General features: G+C 42.6%; 1 protein-coding gene across 2 annotated transcripts in view; it reads left to right on the forward strand.

Annotated features, from left to right (window-relative positions):
• Window positions 1-19,224, forward strand: part of LOC147210858 (histone deacetylase 4-like) — a 51,949-nt gene that overhangs the window by 18,844 nt on the left and 13,881 nt on the right. The window contains exons 3-9 of one of the 2 annotated variants that reach the window (XM_086117358.1): window positions 3,009-3,077; window positions 12,153-12,433; window positions 14,272-14,422; window positions 15,498-15,621; window positions 16,845-16,963; window positions 18,689-18,817; window positions 18,924-19,033. In XM_086117358.1, coding sequence (XP_085973484.1) covers window positions 3,009-3,077; window positions 12,153-12,433; window positions 14,272-14,422; window positions 15,498-15,621; window positions 16,845-16,963; window positions 18,689-18,817; window positions 18,924-19,033 — 983 coding nt within the window. Of the gene's footprint in view, window positions 1-2,962; window positions 3,078-12,152; window positions 12,434-14,271; window positions 14,423-15,497; window positions 15,622-16,844; window positions 16,964-18,688; window positions 18,818-18,923; window positions 19,034-19,224 lie in introns of those variants that run through there. The other variant, XM_086117349.1, reaches the window with a different exon arrangement.

Below are 19,224 nucleotides of genomic sequence, written 5' to 3' on the forward strand. Positions count from 1 at the left end.
TCCATACAAGAAAACGGGGATCGTATAGCTCGAAAACTTGAGGTGATAATGAAAAACTGCGATCAGTTTTGGGCATCCAAAAATTGTGTTCCCCGGTGTTAATTGATTTGTGAAATATACAAACTGCACATTCATTCAAGACACAAAGAAAACATCAAGCCAGTGTTAGTTTTTCGTTTGTTTGTTTTCCATTACTATAAGCATGAAATGATATTTCTGCCTTGGGTTCACCCAATCTATTGACATCAGTTGCTATGATGTCAGCCAACGCCATCAGGAAGTACTTTGGTGGCCCAGAGGGAAATGATCCTCAAGAAGTGGAGTTTTTCATTCCTTGCATTGTTCCTGTCAGGTTCACCTTGCTCACTGTGCAGTCAACACGGACAACTGCCAGAGTGGCGGCGCAGTGAATTCAATGACACTGGGGCTCTCTCCATGCTGGAACAGAGCGACATTCAGCAATGCGGCAGGCAAAGTGACCCAGCATCTCCTGCAACCTTCATTTATGGCACCGTCCATCACATGCTTGTCCCTTGACGAGCATGAGAGCTGCATTCGCTTGAGTTGACTGACTGTGTGCCTGAGGCGAGCCGAGGCTATTTATAGCTCGCCGTTTCTTTGTATGTGCTCCCATTGGGGATGTGAGTGGAGGATGAGGAGAAAGGGAGTGCTGCATAACAAGGTTTCGTTGGAGATGATTGGGCCCTGTTGCAGAGGGCAGTTGCGGTTTCGTGGACACCTGTTCTCCGCGCTCGCATCTCGGGTATCACCCGTGCGGTTTGGACTGTCATGCTTTGTCAGTCATACCGCAAACAAGACACCCGCCCCATCCCAGGTCCCCCTCATTTTCCTTCATTTACGTCTGAGATGTAAAGCTGCTCTGGGTAATTTGTGCAAAAGTGGCTTCAAATTACTTAACAAGCCACAGGTGTCATAGCATGTAGTCATTTGGATTGCAAACACTGGTAGCGTGCAAGTGATTTGAATATACTCATCAGGAGATATCCTCAAAGGGGACCCGTTTGTTTTTCAGAGGTGAGGTAAGACTACCTCTGTTTGTTCCCCTCACCTGACCCCACGGCAGCAAATGGCACCCATTTCTCACTGTTCAAAATGGAGCTGTTTCCAAGTCATATGGACTGCGGGATGGATCAGGAACAAATGTCCCATCTCAACTCGGGTCATCACAGGGATCGGTGCGTCTGAGGCGCAGTGAGGCAGCGCAAGACAAATCAGTGCAGGTTACATCCTGGAGCTTTGCTGCTAATTAAGCTCATGTGCCAGCTTGGTCCACAGAGAGCTCTGAAAATAGCGAGACGCTCGCCTGTTTTCCTCACTTTTAGTCGTCCAAAGGGATTTGACATGGGTTTCTTCTCCTTTGCGAAGAATAATTGTGTGTTTTTGCCTCAGATGTCTCCATGTGGATCAGGTGATTAAAACCAAAAATATGAGTGTGTGTGTGTATGTGTGTGATATACAGTATATATATATATATATATTAGAGCTGTCAAACGATTAAAATATTTAATCTAATTAAAAATGCAACTGTCACAATTAACTCAAATTCACTAAAAATTAATCGTGATTACTCACACATTTTTTATCGTTTCTGAATTTCCTTTGATATTTTTTGTCCTATTTTCCCCATTTTAATGCTGTCATCAACATGGAATCATGAATCAGTTTTCTATGTGCAAAATGCAAATATTTACTGAAATAACAATTTAGATTTTCAATTTTACATGAACATTTTTCACTTGGAGCAGTTATTCACACATAATCTCTCACACAATATTACTGTCCGTCAACAACGGTGAAAAAAATATTTTGTCACACAACAGCTGCTTTAACAGCTCTTTTTATTGAATCAAAACAGAGCAATATAACATTATAAAGTGCACATCTAAGGTAAACTAGTACTCAGCCGATAGTGGATTTAAACCATGGTTGCATTCATTCATTCATTCTCAAGTTTGCTTTGAACACAGCAGTCAGGCTATGTTGATTCTGTTGGTCCTTGCGCGGAAGTCTCTCAACGGTTTTGTGTAGACATCATTTCGGATGACTACACTTGGTTCGACGACAACACTGAGGACGTTTTATTTTCGCTGACAGCTCTAATATATATATATATATATATATATATATATATATACACACACACACACACACACACTCATAATTTTGGTTTTAATCACATACTTCTGTGTTGGTGTCAAAGATGGTGTACGGTTTCATTCTCTCCTCCCTTTTTGCACACCGATGGTGTTTTGCTTCCAGTCCTTGCCTCATCCTCCCCTCCTATTGCCTCCTTACCTCTTGTCCTCCCCTACACCTCCTCCTTTGCCTCCATCGCTCTCTGTCACTCTGCTTTTTATAGCCATTTCTTCCCAGGGCTCGACAGCTACAAAAGCCTTTTCATGTTGCCACTATAATTACAGCCGACACACACACACACACACACACACACACACACAGACGCAGACGCAGACACACACTGAGGAGTGCACTAACAGCAGTGTGCCTTTGTGTTTGCATGTGTGTGCATGCTCCACATGTTCTGTTATACACAAAAGGGTGAGCTATTTTTACCTCCAAAACACCCCTCCAACCCCCGCCCGCTCCCTTCCTCCCCAACGCCCCCCTCTTCTTCCCCCCACCCATCCCTCTCTGCTGCTGCCAGCCACGTTTGCTATGCTGAGCACAGGCAGTATCCGTCGAGCCCCAACATCCCCCCATCCGCATGCTGAACTCACGGCGATGCAGGCTGCTCTTCCCTTCACCACCCCTCACATCCAAGTGTGTTTTTGGGCACCTCTGAAAATTCTTCATGTCACAGCCAGATGCTGGTGCAGTCATCACAGCACCAGGATATACGCTAGCCGCCAAGGAGATCGCTTGAAGCCTGCTTGCTCAGACTGAACTGCCTGATTATCAGGGTTGTTGCTGCCAGTGCATCCCAATGTTGCGGACCATATTTGAAGCGGAGTGTTCTCTCTCTCCCACAGAGGGGATCCTGGGAAAGGAACAGCCGCTGGAGGTTCTCAAGACGTCGGCACTCAACCACATCCCAACAGGTTGGACACCCATGCATGCTTGTTTTTGTGTGATTGTACTTTATTTAGTCCACATCCTGTGCAGCTCTGCAGTTTCATTTCTGCATTCAAACAAATTGTCAGATTTTTTTGGGAGTAAGGTGAAATTGCTCTTGGATTTGTGAAAAGAAAAGCAAAGTTGTGCATCATCTTGCTGCACAGCAAAGAAGAGGATGGCTGTTCTTTTCTGTTTGTTTTGTTATCTCATAATCATAATCGAGACCATTCTGGAAACATCCCCATCACGAAAGACGTTCAATTTCCTCTTGGAGGAAAAAAAAATGTAACTGTGAGAGAGCACTGCATAATTTGCTACTTTTTAGCATTTTGCAGCTGAACATCAAGCAGTCAGAGGGCAGTTAGCTTGTTGCTTTTCATTTCCAACTTGTCCCAAACCTCCTAGAGGCTTTTCACTTCCCTCTAAATGCTGCCAGGGGTACTTCCCACCTGCTGCCAGTTAAGCAAATTAAATATTGAGACTCACTGGAATCACCTCTTTAAAAAAAATTATTGTCTCTGTTGTCTTTGATGTAAAGCTGAGCTTGGCAATGCTGGTCGTGCCTTCAACACTCTCCTGTCCATCTAAGTCAAATGTAGTTTCCTTGCTGATGCAAATCGAGGGTTTAGTATTTGTCAATTGGTCTTTGTTGTTTTGGATTACAAAGCAGGGGATAGCTGAAGCAACAAGGTAACAAAATATAGGGTGTTCACACGGCACACATTTGCATCGGTGCTGCACCAACGTATTTTGTTGCGATATATCTTACAACGGTGTAAATTTTGTGGAGCGTTCACACGTAAAAAGCTGCTTACGAAAGAGAAGCGCGTTAACCCCGGTGCAGCCCCACTTGCGTTCACACGACAGTTTCTGCCGCTGTGCAATACGATAATAAAACACGTAATCATACGGCAATAAAACATGCACATGCTTTAAGTGTACAGTAATCCCTCATTTATCGCGGTTAATGGGGACCTAAATCGCCCGCGCTAAACGAAAATCCGCGAAGTTGCGACACCTCCACGGGGGGGGGGGGGGGGGTGAACACACAACAAAGGAACAAACTTCACAAACAACTCCGAGACAGTCCAGGAAAGATGACGGAAGTACAACACAGCACGAATGTAAAACGCATTCTACCCGTATGTGATCAACTCTTCTCATGCATAGCGAGTCTACCCCCATAGCGTTCACACGTACCATTTTATATCGGTGCTGCCTCGCAAACTAGCATTCCGGAGTAAATTTTTAAACCACCTCCTGAGCAGGGTTCAATTTGCTCCTGTTTAAGCTGTTTTCAGGGGCTACACCGGTATAACTTTGGACATGTGAACGCTCTACGGGGGTAGCTCTAGTGCTACACCGGAGTAAAAGTTGCCGTGTGAACACCCCTATTCATGTGATTTTTTTTTTACCAAGTAATAATCTAACCAATCTAGGCCATTGTTTTAAATACATTTGTGCGTTCTGCGGAGGTATAAATGGTTGTATGAAGCTTGTGACGAGTTGGAACTCGCTTTTGGCAGAATGCTTCAGCTTGCCACGGCCCTCTGCAAGGGTGTCATGATTTCGATCAGACTTTGTTGCCTGGCTGTGACTAAGATGAGCTTTTCTCCAAGACTTGCACTTGGATGCAGGGAGCTAAAAGATCAAGTCAACTTCTGGCCAGTGCAGCTCATTGGGGATGAAACACCTTATGGTTTACTGATATATATATGAAACATTCAAAAGCAAAACCATTCTCAATCGTATTATTGAAATGATACATTCAGCTGTGTTGAGTTGCAGCAGTGTCTTTCTTTTGTAGAGTATTCCAGAAAGATGATTTTTAGTGTGGAGACGGCATGCATTTGGAGATTTTGCTCTAATTTTAAACTGATAAAGACACAAGTTTATTTCATTTTCTACATGGGAGCTCTGTTTTGTGTGTTTTTTTATTTTTTTTACTTGTGAGTATCGGTGAGTTTTACCGTATTTTCTCCACTATAAAGCGCTTCGGATTATAAGTCCCATTTTATATATGAATTTATATGGCCGATATGAATGGCCTATTTTAAAACTATTTTCATATATAGCGCGCACTGCATTATAAGGCGCATAGAAGCTACACCAGTGGGTGCGATTGCACTATGCATCCACTAGATGTTGCTACGCTCCAGGAATACAATCCAATACAGCTTTATACAAAGCCATGAAAACTGGTCATAAACACCGACATGAAACATATAAATACAAATGGCATTACAAAACAATGAATACATTTATGTTACAATTGTTTCTTGCTAATAATCACCACTGGCATAGGAAACAACTCAATGGGGAATGTCAAGAGTTCCAGTCTCTTTATAGAAGGCGCATTCCATTTTAGGTCACACTCTCGGCTTTTGAAAAAATTGAATGCTTTTTGGTGCGCCTTATAATGTGGAAAATATGGTAAATGTTAAGTTTTTATTACAGGCAGGTGCACAGATATTTCTAAGAGTATTCTACAACTCTATAAGATACTCTTGGTTGATGTAGTATTGATTAAATCGTTTTTCTTTTTTGTAATGAGTCTTGAAGTATGTATTTGGCCTTGTTTTGCATTAAGGATCAGTTTCAGATTGAGAAATGATTGTTGTAGGATTGGGAAGGCATGCTGGAGGACAGCATAACCAAGTTTTAAAAAGGATTATTTAAAAAACCGTTTTGCCAAGTAATTATCAATACCGTTTTTGTAGTTTCAAAAGGTTAAGTGCTTTGCCGCTGGCTTTCCTCTGTATGCTGTGACATAGCAAGCTTGCTATTGTTCGCCCACCTTGCTAAAAAATGCGGAGAAAATTATAGTGATGGAAATACCGTGTTCAAAGAAACAAAGTAGACTTGTTGATTAACAGATATAGCTCACATTAACAATGCAGGTGTGTTTTTCATGTGCAACTGAGGCTAACCTATTTTGAATTGCCATTTTAAAATGCACTCTGCTATTTGTACACTTTCTTTGCGATACTTGATTCAAGCGTCACTCACTCAGTCCATTCAGCAAATCTTCACCCTTTTTACATCCTGTGACAAATAAGTAAAGAGATCATTTTGGGGACACATTGGGATCTTACATGCATGGAAATGAATTTTGGTTGCTGTTGTTTAGAATTTGTGATGTGCAAAAACTGTTTGGTTGCAGATTTTAATCATGAATAATTTTAGTCACTATAATTGGGATATCAAAATTTGATGCCATTTCACCTCCAGTGCTCATCCAGCCCCACTCTCAGAGACCAATAAACAAGCTGCCTCCTGCCGTTATTCTCCATAGAGCAAAAACCTGTTCTAGGTAAAATGTCTGCCACATTTTAGTAAACAGCTCCACTCGGCGCAGCATGGCATCTATTCCGCTAATGAGTGTGAAGATACAGTGGTCAGACAGTGGGTACACACTAAGGACCTGATTTATTGACATCCCAAATAGCGGACGTTCAATTGCGTGTTCGGTCACTTTAACAGATTGCGCGCGTTGTTGGCAAGAGACGCAAAAAGGGTGTTCTAAACTAAACTGCATGAGACGTGCACTGAAATTTTACCAACAAATTAGATAAGCACAGCATTATCGGGGCCTGGCCTTACTGCAAATTGAAAAAAAAATCATGCTACCAATAATTGCCACAATTTTTTTTTTTACAGGGGAAAATAAAACTGCAAATAAGCAGGGAATCTGGTCAGAAATCATGACTAAGTGGGGACTTTTGCTCTGAAGGGATATATTCCATAAGAAGGATTTCGTCTCCATAGAAAATTGTGGAGGTCAACCATAGACATTGCATTGTCAAAGAGTGCGAGCCATTTTCAACATTTTAGATTAAGGATGTCGCGAACCGATCACGTGATCAGAAATCAGGGTCCATCATGTGATTTTCAGTCGATCTGTTATTGGGTGAAAGAGATCAGTTTTATTATTTTCAGAACATTTAAAGGTCACAAAGCGACAAAATAATCCAAATGTGCAAATATCTTGCCAAATACAACAACACTAGTTAAGTTTTATATTTCACAATGTCTTGATAGCTTGTTTAGAAGCACAAGTACCGGTAAGCGTAAAGTTGCTCCGAAATAAGTCTGCCTTGCCCGATATGAAGAAGTCTCCTTGCTAAACGGCATCGCCAAAGAGTTGAGGGATCTGATAGTACAACAGATAGGTTAGCGATTGTGACACATCCAAACGATCTACTTCAAATAGAATTTTAACGAGTGTAAACAATTTGGTGACAAGCAAGCTTGTTCCCTATTGGTTGCATTTAATGAAGTCGTAAATCAATCGTGTCATTTCTAGATGAGAGAAGTCACGCACACAGCGAATAACTATGTAGCTGTGTGGACTTGACATATTAGTCCGTAAATCACAATGTAAATGTTTGTTTAGCCTTTGATTCCCGGTAATCAAATGTATCAAACAAAAACATCCCTCATCCCATTTATGGGCCATTCAACCAAATTGATGCCATTTGGGTCCCCGGGCAATTACATGAAAGGCATTTTTATTAAGGTTCCTGCACATTGATACGTATTGTGTTTAAAGTTAACAGTCAATTCGCGTAAAATTGCACACCTATAGAGCCTGTATTTGCTAATTTTATGCTTAAAAACTCACTCAGAGTTAGTTTCAGGACAAACACTGGCTTGATGAAACAAGTTCTGAGATGAGCCACTACATATTGAAATGTTCAATATGTGTACCAGCAAATGTAATGCTTACAGAGGAAAAATATAGACCTTTGAGTTTATTTAAGTACAGTATTACAAGTGGGTAGAGGTAGATACTTAAAACCAAAGACTCGGAATCAGAGTCAGGTGCCCAAAAAGTATTATTAGGGCATTCCTATTTTAGATGGTTCAATAATTAAAATAAAAATAATAATATAACGCACACGGAGGACTGGCCAATTGTAATAGATTTGTGAAAAAATATGAAATTTGCCAAATTGTAACAAAAGAAGGCTTTGGCATAATGCCAGCAATGTATGCACAATGCACAAGATGGACTGTGCCGAAATTGAGTGCGTTTTAGGGGTCACACCCAGTTAGTGTAGTAGATGAGCTTCCACATCTGCAATCAAGTTTGTTCCCGTTTTTTTGGTTTTTTTACATTAGAGTTGTGGAGTGCGCCTGAGGGGTCGTAAACATATTGTGGTTTGGTGCATGGAATTGGCAGGACGGTACGGGGTGTGGGGGTGAGGATTGGAAGATTTCTCAAAGCGATTGGGCTCAAGTTGGAAACTCCCTGAAATAATTTTATGGTGAAGTCAATTGCACTGATTTTTTGTTGTTGTTGTTGTTCTTTTCAAAAATTAAGTCTCATACTGACATTTAGAATGATGAGGAAAAGCCACTGTTATTCAGTCAGCTAACTCACTAACATCTCAGTGGCACATGCACAGACATTAAAAGACAGGACTAAATTCATAAATCAAAGACATGAACAACTTTTTTTGCATTAAAATACAGTGTCCGGGCGGCCCGGTGGTGGCCTTCCTGTGTGGAGTTTGCATGTTCTCCCCATGCCTGCGTGGGTTTTCTTCGGGATCTCCGATTTCCTCCCACATTCCAAAAACCTGTGCGATAGGTTAATAGAACACTCTAAATGTGTGAGTGTGAGGTTGTTCGTCGATGTGTATCCTGCGATTGGCTGTCAAGGTGTCGCCCACCTACTTCCCTAAAGACAGCTGGGATAGGCTCTGAAAATGGATGGATGAATACAGTGCCCTCAATAATTATTGGCAACCCTGGTTAAGATGTGTTAAAAGCCTAAAAATAAATTCAGTTTTGATTGCAGCAGCAGAGTCTTATACTGAAAATGGTAGAAATGTACAGAATCAAGATCCTCCCATGGTCATCTCAGTCCCCAGACCTCAACCCTATTGAAAATGTGTGGAGTGAGCTAAAGAAGAGAGTGCAGATGAGAGGACAAAGCTAAATGGATGATTCAGAGAGATTGTGCAAAGAGGAATGGTCGAAGATCCCTCTTTGTGGTTTCTCCCATCTTGTGAAATATCATGATTAGGTGCTGTTTTGTTGGCAAAAGAACGTTGTGCAAAATATCAGGGATACTAACAATTAGGTCACACGATTTGATGTAAAAAAAAAAAATCTTCATGTGGGATATTTTTTTTCCCACTACCTGAATCAAAGGTTGGAGTTTCCTCTTTTAAAAAAAAGGTCCTATATTATTCAGAAAATAAGCTGCATGTTTTCGAATCTAAAGAACACACACAAGGCCACTGTATATCTCACTGGGTTCGACGCAATGGAAGTGCTTCGATGGCTCCACGCGGAACCATTTTGCGGTTGTCTATTTATTTGGGAAATGCGGGGAAATTTCCATGCCAGGAATTTGAGCTCGCTGTATTAAATCACTCAGAGAGTGGGTAAAAAGCGATGGACAGTATTGTCAACAGCACAATGATGACTACGAACAAGAGGCACGCCCAGATATATTTGATTGCCCTTGAGAAGTGAACGTTGCGTTTAGAATCAATGGCATGGGGAAGCCACACTGAGGGACGAGGTGTGTGGCTAAGTGTACTTGAGAGAAGTTAGTTGCTGGAAAAGCACACAGGGCTGTGTAATAAACCAACTGCATTCGCTGTGATGTCACCGCTGGGGAAATGAAGCAGGAGAGAGGGAGAGTGAGATAGTGGCCTAGCAGGTTAAAGACGGCAAGATGATGAACACGGACTGAAAATTGCCAGCCGTGGAACGCAATAAGGGCGCTCGGATGAGCAGGGAAAAGGGAGTTCCCTCTCGGAAGCAAGATGGTGAAAAGGGAAAACACTGATGGATCATCGCATCTCCGTGTTTCCGTGTGATGTGAGCATTTGTCAAGTATGCCATACACGGTTCTTGACAAGGTTCTTGACATTTGTGTTCGGGTAAAAGTGGTTTGTGTTGTTCCAGGGACTCAGCACCCGCACAGGAACAATTTGTACAGCAAGAGAGGGAGCGTTGATGATGGCTTTGCATTAGCCAAGAGTGACCTGATGTTAATTGGCTCGCTGCTCCGCTTTTTAAAGTATTTTATAGATGAGAGGAGAGAAAGAAGAAAAACAAAATTACAGAAATGTAAACTAAGAAAGGCAAACTTTGTTTCTGTATGTCAATGGACTGGGTTTTTGTGAAACAACACGAAAACAGGTTTAGGTTGTCGATGACAATTTGTTAAAAAAAATCTCTCCACACTGCTAGAAATGAACAAAATTATTGTTGCAGTAACATAATAGATGAGCATAAGTGGCCACCAGCATACAGTATGCATATGGTCACCAATAAGACCAGCAGAAAAGCACAACAAAACTAGCATTTGCTGGTGACTCCATGTGCTGGTCTATTTTTTTCTTTTTTTTTTTTTTTTTTTTTAAGCAGTGAATGGAAAGGATCAAATTTATAGTATCTTTGTTTTGGGGCTAGTTTGTTCAGTGCAGATAGAAAGACATTTCCACACTACCAAGGCATTCTAGAGCAATATTTGCATTTCCGTTCCAGAAAGCTTGGTCTCAGACGCAAACTACTCAGAAGAGCCCTGTTCGAAATATTTTTGGACATCTGTGGAAGGAGCTGAAAAATGCAGTCTGGAGAAGGCACCCATCAAACCTGATACAGCTGGAGCAATTTGTTCATGGGAAGTGGGCCAAAATACATAAAAAAGTGTGTGTGTGTGTGTGTGTTTATATACAGTATATATATATATATATATATAAATAGATAAAGGGCAGAGGAAAGCCGTTGTAGTGGATGTAGCGGTCCCAAGTGATGGAAACATCAGAAAGAAGGAACACACGAGAAACTCGAGAAACACCAAGGGCTCAGAGAGGAGCTGGAGAGAGCCTGGAAGGTAAAGGTGACAGTCGTGCCTGTGGTGGTCGGAGCACTCGTGGCAGTGACCCCCAAACTAGATGAGTGGTTGCAACAGATCCCGGGAACAACATCGGACATCTCAGTCCAGAAATGTGCATTGCTGGGAACAGCAAGGATACTGCGCAGAACCCTCAAGCTTCCTGGCCTCTGGTAGAGGACCCGAGCTGAATGAGGGACGGACACCACCCGAGTGGGGGTGAGACGAGGAATTTTATATATATATATATATATGCGCAGTCAGACACCACCGGTTACATATATACACAATCATTGTAAATTAAGGGTATCATTATTGTGTTCAAGTCACTTTCACAAGCTTCTTTTTTTTAATGTAAATTTGTTGGACCGTAAGAATTATAAGTCCATTTTCTTTCACTCCTTTTGTCAGTTTAAGTTATTCTTTGATATTTACCCATCAGCTCTGATTTCGTCTCGCTCAGATGCACTTTGTGAGGCCAACATGAAGGAGCCTCGCTGGATCAGCGTGATGTGCAGATTGATGAAGACAATCCCTTCGCTTTGGTTTTCTACCTGTTGCTTCTGGTTTTCTTCCTGCTGCGTGACTTGTGTTTCGGGGCTGGGTGCAAAACGAAAATAATATCCTAAATATTATCAGGAATCTTTGCTTCAGGCCAAATTTACTTTATTATAATGTTTTGTGTAATCTCCTTGGACTGTGGCGCAGTTGACAACAAGTGGATGTCTTTCAAAGAGGGTTTTGTGCTTTAGGTAGCTCGAATGGTTTTCACCATGGAGCATGTGGGAGCCCACCTCAAACCCAAAATAAAATGTGAAGTGATGGAATTGCAAGTGTTAGAGGAAGGCAAACAAATCTGTTACTAAGTCCCAGAAAATAAATCGATTGCTCCAATAATTTAGGATTTAAAAGGAGTTTTGTCAGGTGATCTGGCGTGATCCTTCTTTTGACTTGCTCCAAGTCAGCCTTGAGATAATTCAAAATTGATGATTTGTCAGAACCTTTTTGGCTTTTCAAAAAAACTTTCATGAGTGAAAAACCTGTATTAAATCTGTCACCTTTCAGAGGTCATAATGTTGTGGCTGGCCGGCTTATGGTGCACTGGTTTAGCAAGTCCTTCGTTATTGATGTCTCTCAGTCCTTAAATCTGGATGGACGGTACGTTGGGCCTCATGTCTCTTCTTGTCTGTCTCAACAGTGGATATCAATTCAGCACTGCCGATGCGCCTCCCGCCTGCCGCCATCCCCATGGACCTGTGCATGGACCAGCAGCAACAGGTGTCCCCTCTGTCCCCGCCCCGCCAGCAGGCCAGCGGGGTTGTCGTCTCCGCTCCTGTACGCGAACAACAGCTGCAACAGGAGTTGCTTAGCCTGAAGCAGAAGCAGCAAATCCAGAGACAGATCCTAATCGCCGAGTTCCAAAGGCAGCATGAGCAGCTTTCCCGTCAGCACGAGGCCCAGCTCCAGGAACACATAAAGGTAAATCATCATTATTTACCACACTTACATTGGCTCTTTAACTCCCTTTGAGTAGAAGAGAGCAAGTCATTTTGGCTCTGTGCACTCTAATGGGGATGGAAAATGTGTGCAAACTGTTGGTGGGCCGTTGTAGTAAAGTATATTTCTGTTAAGATGCTGAGAATTTGAGGCAAGACTCCATATGACAGACATCAAGCTCACTGGACCGGAAAGCGAATCTAGATCAGCACACCCACACTCACTGCCGCTCTCCTGTGGGGCTGAGATGTCTGAAAAGTATTCCTGAGCTCATTTAGCAACAGTGATAACATTACACATGTAATGTGCTCCTAAAGCTGAATTAAATGATCTATCATAGCGATCATATCAGCTAGTGTGTGTCTTTCTCTCTCTGCCCACTCTCCTCCTTGCTTTTATTTTCTTTCCACTGTGTCGTCTTTCCTTCCTCCATTACTGTTTTATGTTTCCCGTTTTCCCTTTCCTTATTATCGTACTGTCTAGATTTTCCTTAGTCTGTCTCTTATTTCATCCTCTCCTTTTCTCATTTCCTTCCTTTGTTCCTCCTAGTGTATCCTTTTTTGTCATGTTTTCCATTTTGGAGGCGGCATGGCTCAGTGGTTGGCGGTTTGATCCCCGGCCATTGCAACCATGTCAAAGTGTCCTTGAGCAAGATACTAAGCCCCCAGTTGCTCCTGGTGCTGCGTCACCAGTAAGCGAATGAGGTAACAGTGTGAAGCGCTTTGAGTAACCGAAGTAGAAAAGCGCTATACAAATGACAGCCCATTTACCATTTTCTTCCACTTTCCTTCTTGAGGGATGGGCAATGTTGATATGGGAGGTCCTTCCGCTTCTGGTAGGGCTGCGAGATCACTCGGGTGGAAGCCAGTGACGCACAGCCACTGCCAGGGAGGCCGTCCTCAATCAGCCCCATTCACTGTGTACACACACACACACACACGCACGCACGCACACACACGCGCGCGCACACACACACACACACACACACACACACACACACACACACACACACACACACACACACACCGGCAGCCAGCCATTCAAGCATTCACTTGCACTCAGATGTCTGCAAACACATGATTATAAAAATTTACATTTTCACGGGCAGATGGTGGGAAATAGCTCAGGTTTTGGCTTTTCACATGAGTCCCACCTCACCTTCCTGTCACGCTCAACCAGTAATTTATCCACAGACTTATTTCCTGCTTTTGGTATGTCCCTGCTGCTTTGTGGGGTCCGGTAATAAATCCTGAAGTCAGTTCCACGCGACTGACAGCCTTAGGCCATCTGCAGCCGTGTTTTCGAACATTTAGTGAGCCAAGGGGACATATTTTACATTTGGAAAATCTCACAGCCCATCACCTAACAAGAATGTCAGGAAATATAGAAATTAGCCAACTAAGATTTTGATGATGTCATAGACAGAGGAATAAAGACACATTAGTTGGAGTAAATAATTTTTGGCCCGTTTAAGTGAATTTGGGTATTTTTTTTTGCCCGCTGCCTGATGACTTCTCAAGGCACACGTGTAGAAAACTGTAAATTTTGGTTTCTTTATATTCACAATGATCACACATAGATCACAATGGTTTATTTAATACCTGACTCTATTCAGTTATTCGTTTTTGAGCTTTTCTAAATGTTTCAGAAGCCTGACACACATACTTATCTGGGATGACAACTAAAACACACCACATGTACAATGTGGAAGAGGAAAAAAATGCACTGACAACAAAACTGAAGTTTTGCAAATGCACAAAGGCCTTCTCTCTTTGGGTCTTTGCTAATTTGGACATTGCATGTTGTTTTCATTCTTGCAGCAACAACAAGAGCTGCTGGCAATCAAGCACCAACAAGAGCTTTTGGAGCACCAGAGGAAAATGGAAAACCATCGTCTTGAGCAAGAGCTGGAGAAGCAGCAGCGTGAACAGAAGTTGCAGCTGCTGAAGAACAAGGAAAGGGGGCAGGAAAGTAAGTTCCCCTGACCACATGCCAGCCCTGTCCTGTTACAGATGAATGTACACTGTGGAACTGTCACTATCAAATATTTTTAGAATTGATTATTCGATCATGAGGTCCGTAGCATTTCAGAAAATTGAAAAAAAAAATGCTTTTTGTTTCTTTTTCCAAAGTAGTAGATATTTGCAAATGTTGTCTTTTGATTCAACAAAAAAGGCAATCCATCTGTTTTCACAAAGGACGACAGAATTCTGATAATATTAACTGATGAGAGGCTGAAATCCGACGATTCGGACAATTTTAAGGTAGACAACGGCTCGAAACGACAAATTGATTCTCAAAATCATCAATTAGTTTGATGATTGATTAGTTATTGAGTACTCGAGTTCTAATTGCAACACCTCTCGTACAGAGCTAGCAACACAGTGCTGCGAGGGGCCCCACCTTTGCCTCACAGTAAAAGGTTCAGCCTGAGAGTCCCAGCTTGGAGCTTTTTGTATGCACGCTCTCACTGTGGGCTTGCAAAGGTACTCTTGGTACGCCAGTTTCCTCTTACTTTCCAGTGTACTGAATATTTATTTGGTTAAAAAGACTAAACCGCTGATCAACCACTTTGACTCTCCCTCTGTGAAGTAAAGAGATTTCCTGGTTTCGAAGGTGTCTGGTACTGAAATTATTAATCGATTGATTAAAAAAATGTTGCCATTTAAAGTAGCATATGAATAAGTGAGGAAATCAAACAAATACTGTCCAGCAAAACTGTAAGTGCGCAATGCATGTTTCCATTTCCGCGCATGTTAGTTTTCCATTTTACTTGGAGATGCTGCTTACTCAATGTGGTCCAGGAGCTGTCTAAGCTGGTGGCCTTGGCGCGAGACAAGTCTCGTTATTAATGCTGGCTGCTGTAAGTGGACAGGAGTCCTTGAGCACCGTTTGCATTCAGTATCACTGGAAAGGGATGGCGGCTGTATTAGAGTGTGTTCGTGTTAAAGTTGGCAGTCTGCTCACACTTTCTAGCACGCAATTTTCTTACCCAGTTTGTTGATGTAACGCATAATGGATAGCTTATTTGGTCTTGTCTACACAGGTGCTGTGGCAAGTACAGAGGTAAAGATGCGTCTCCAGGAGTTTGTCCTCAACAAAAAAAAGGCCCTGGCCCAGCGGAGCCTCAACCAGGGCGGCTCCCCCAACGATGCTCCCTACTGGTACAGGTAAGGTGACAGCACAGTTTGAATGAAAACCCCTTTTCAACTGCCCTGTTTTTGTGACATAAAAAATGGACACGACGATAACTCATTTCAGAGCCCGTTCCACCATGAATGTTCATAAAAAAAAAACGTCGACAGGAGGGCGCGGGGGATTTACATGTCAATGTGCAAAAGCTTGACGAGTTAGGCGATGCCTTGCTAAAAACCATGCGGACAGTCAGCCCTAAAAATCTGATTTGAGGAGGAATCTGATTGCATATGCCTGCAGTCTGAACGCAGCCTAAGGCTCCAGTTCCAGCTGAAGAAAAACACCCCTAGAAAATGATGCAACACCAGTAGAGCATTGTGGTGCTCTACTGGTGTTGCTTTTGTGTCCATGCCCAAAATAACTTTTGGTAATATACCATCATGATTTTCCACCATGCGTTGGAGAGATTTCAAGTGTTTTTGCGACGTTTTGAAACCAAGGTTGAACACCTTTTAGCCAATGCCAAAAATATTGTTTGGCGCAAATTTCCCCAGTGTGGGACTAATAAAGGATATCTTATCTTATCTTATCTGATACACAATTTTGCGTATCAGAGAAAAGTATATTCAGGTATAGTGAAGCGTGGTGTTGGTGGTGTCATTCTTTTGGGGCTGTTTTTCTTCTGCTGGAACTGGTCATGATCAACAATTCCAAGAACCAGGCAGTGTTCGCACAATACTTTCAAGTTCCTGGTAGAAAGCAAAAACAAAAAGTCCGAAAAAGCCTGCTCGGACTGAACGTTTGGGATTATAATCAGTGGCAGTGAAAACGGTCGCAGGTGTGTCATTTAACATGACTTTCAACGTCATTGGGTAATTCTGGACACAGCCAGTGACAGAGAGTGCACACTTTTACAGCCATATTATCTCAAAGCTTCTGCTCCAGTATATGTTGAGGGATAGATGGATTAGTACTATTAAAAAAAAAACAATGTTGACAAACAGATTCATACACGTGAGAGCAGATTATTGGAACCTGATGATAGGGGCCGTTAACTTTGATGCTTGTTCCTGAGTCCTTATTGTCGCATCTCTGAAGCGCTTTGCAGGTGTACAGGCTTTGCTGTTTCCTCTGCAATGCCTCATTGTGTGCATGACATGATTCATATCAGCACAAATTTACGATACCACTCCCTGAATTTAACGCTACTAGGTAGTTATGTCAGGTTATGAATTGTTGTTTTTCTTCTCTGCCGTAGAAAAACTCAGCACAGCTCTCTAGACCAGAGCTCACCTCCACAGACTGTTATGTCCACCTATAATCACCCTGTGCTGGGCGTCTACAATCCACGGGATGACTTCCCGCTTCGAAAAACAGGTGTGACACACGCACACACATCCAGTGGTTCATAGCCAGAAGAGGACTTCTGTGTGTATTTCCTATTTTTTGGAAGCAGGGACTCTGTGCCACATCACAATTCAAACGTCAACACCGTAACCTGAGAAATAACATGTAGCAGATGTTAATAGTGCAATATGCACAAGCACATTGCGGTTGCACCTGGGGGAAACAGCCATCACCTCATGTTGCTTTGTGCTTTTTGAAAGAAGAGATGTAAGGTGCGCTGTGCCTGTCTTTTCACTCAAGAGTGGCTGGCTGAGTCAGAAGGCAGCCAACATCATATCAGCACTTACGAACATTGACAGGCTTATACATAAGTGTGACCTTCCAGTGATGGCTGTCAAAATGAGGCTTGTCACTTAATTTCACTTCAAAGGCCTGTTTTAAACAGCAACAATTGCTATTTTGATTTGTGTTAGGAGTCAAAGCATGCTGTGCAGCACCGCATGGGTTTCTCCAAGTCAGTGGGCCTTATTTTCATAGACAGGCGCGCATGTGCTTCAGGTAAAAACTCTATCACACCTGACATTTTGGTGACAGAAAGTAGTCTTCACTTTAGAGCAGGTGCCATTCGCCGCCCTGTCGACTGTGCACTTCACCTGGGCTAAACTTAAAGAGAATAAGAGGAGCCGCTTGGATTGACTCGGAATCAGGTTGACTGTGTTCACTCCTATAATCTCGCAAGCATCTATTTCTACCTGCGCCCATCTACGAAAATGCCAAAAGAAAGAAAACTCCATCTATACACACAGTTTGACTGCACTTTGCGCTAGACTTGTGCCGGGCCAGAAAACAGGGCCCATTAAGTTACAATTTCTGAGTCTTTCAAATGTCAGGTTTTCACCATTATCCTGACAATGACTCTGCTGTGATTATGAGAACGCTATCACTGTGTTTTTTTTAATAGAAATTTTGGATTTCATTTAAGCTTGATGGAAAGCAACCATCAATCGTATCAATGTGTGTGTGTGTGCTTGCTTTCCCCTAATCATAATTTGACGCAAATGAGCTTCACAAATGCTTATTTGGATGCCATTTGACCTCTGCCACTTTTTTCTGCACACAATTTTCCATCCCACACTTTTAATATGTTTCAGATGAAGTGTGCCTAAATATCATACAGCCTTAATAATGTTAGAAATATAGTCGTAGGCGAACCAACTTGTGTGTTCATCAGTTTTTGGTTGAGTGTCTTTGTATTTAGCTTCCCTTTGAGGACTAAAAAACAATTGAATTCATCAAATGATGGTGTTTTGGGAGGTTGGAGGGCATAGTAAACAGGGCCTTCGTTTTGTATGAGTGGCGCCAAGGTGACATGCTGTGCTTGCCTTTCTGTCTCTAATCACAAGTCTGTGACAGCACATACAAAAGAGCCAAAAAGCCTCCCAAATTTGAGCTAATTGCCTTTCAGCTACATTGTCGTTTGGAAATTGGATCTCAGTTTGCATTGGATAGAAAGCATCTAAATAGGAGGAATCGGACACTAAAGAGTCGTGACATGTGAGCACAGTGAGCAAACGTTTTTTCTAATAAAAGGCCTCTATGGCTGGAGTGCAGTGATATGAAGTGCTTGAACCCAAAGACTACAGCTCGTGGGACTACACATGTATTGGTCATACCGTATCAATAAAGTGAACAAGCAGTAGCACTCAAAAACCTTTTAGGTCCCTAAAGCACTTTTGAAAAACGTCCTCCTTTCAGCCTCCGAACCCAACTTGAAGCTGCGCTCCAGGCTGAAGCAGAAGGTCAGCGAGCGGAGGAGCAGCCCGCTTCTCCGTCGTCGAGACAGCCCCATCACCTCTGCAAAAAAGCGCTCTCTCGACATGGCAGGTAGCAGCTTCTCAGGGATTTGCTGACATTTAATTTCAGATCAGCACATTTTTGTTTGAGAACTAGATACATTCAGTGTTTTTTTTTGTGGATGTGCTCGCTGCAGATTCTGCATGTAGCAGTGCCCCGGGCTCGGGCCCAAGCTCCCCGAACAACAGTTCCAACAACATCCCCAATGAAAACGGCATCACTGTGTCAGTCTCCAACAGCAAAGAGGTAATTTACGCTCAGTGTTACCCACTCAGCCCATAAAAGATCAACATAAAACCTTCATACTACCCAATGTTCTGCCAGATTAGTTGGGCATTTTTGTGCTGGTGCTGAGGTCCAGGTGCTTGTTATTGGTTTTTAAACCCAGTAGTGTGTGTGTGTGTGTGTGTGTGTGTGTGTGTGTGTGTGTGTGTGTG

Source organism: Hippocampus guttulatus, chromosome 1 (genome assembly GCF_054856545.1).
Source record: "Hippocampus guttulatus isolate MCC_2025c chromosome 1, RoL_Hgut_1.0, whole genome shotgun sequence".
In the NCBI taxonomy this organism is placed as follows: Eukaryota; Metazoa; Chordata; class Actinopteri; order Syngnathiformes; family Syngnathidae; genus Hippocampus; species Hippocampus guttulatus.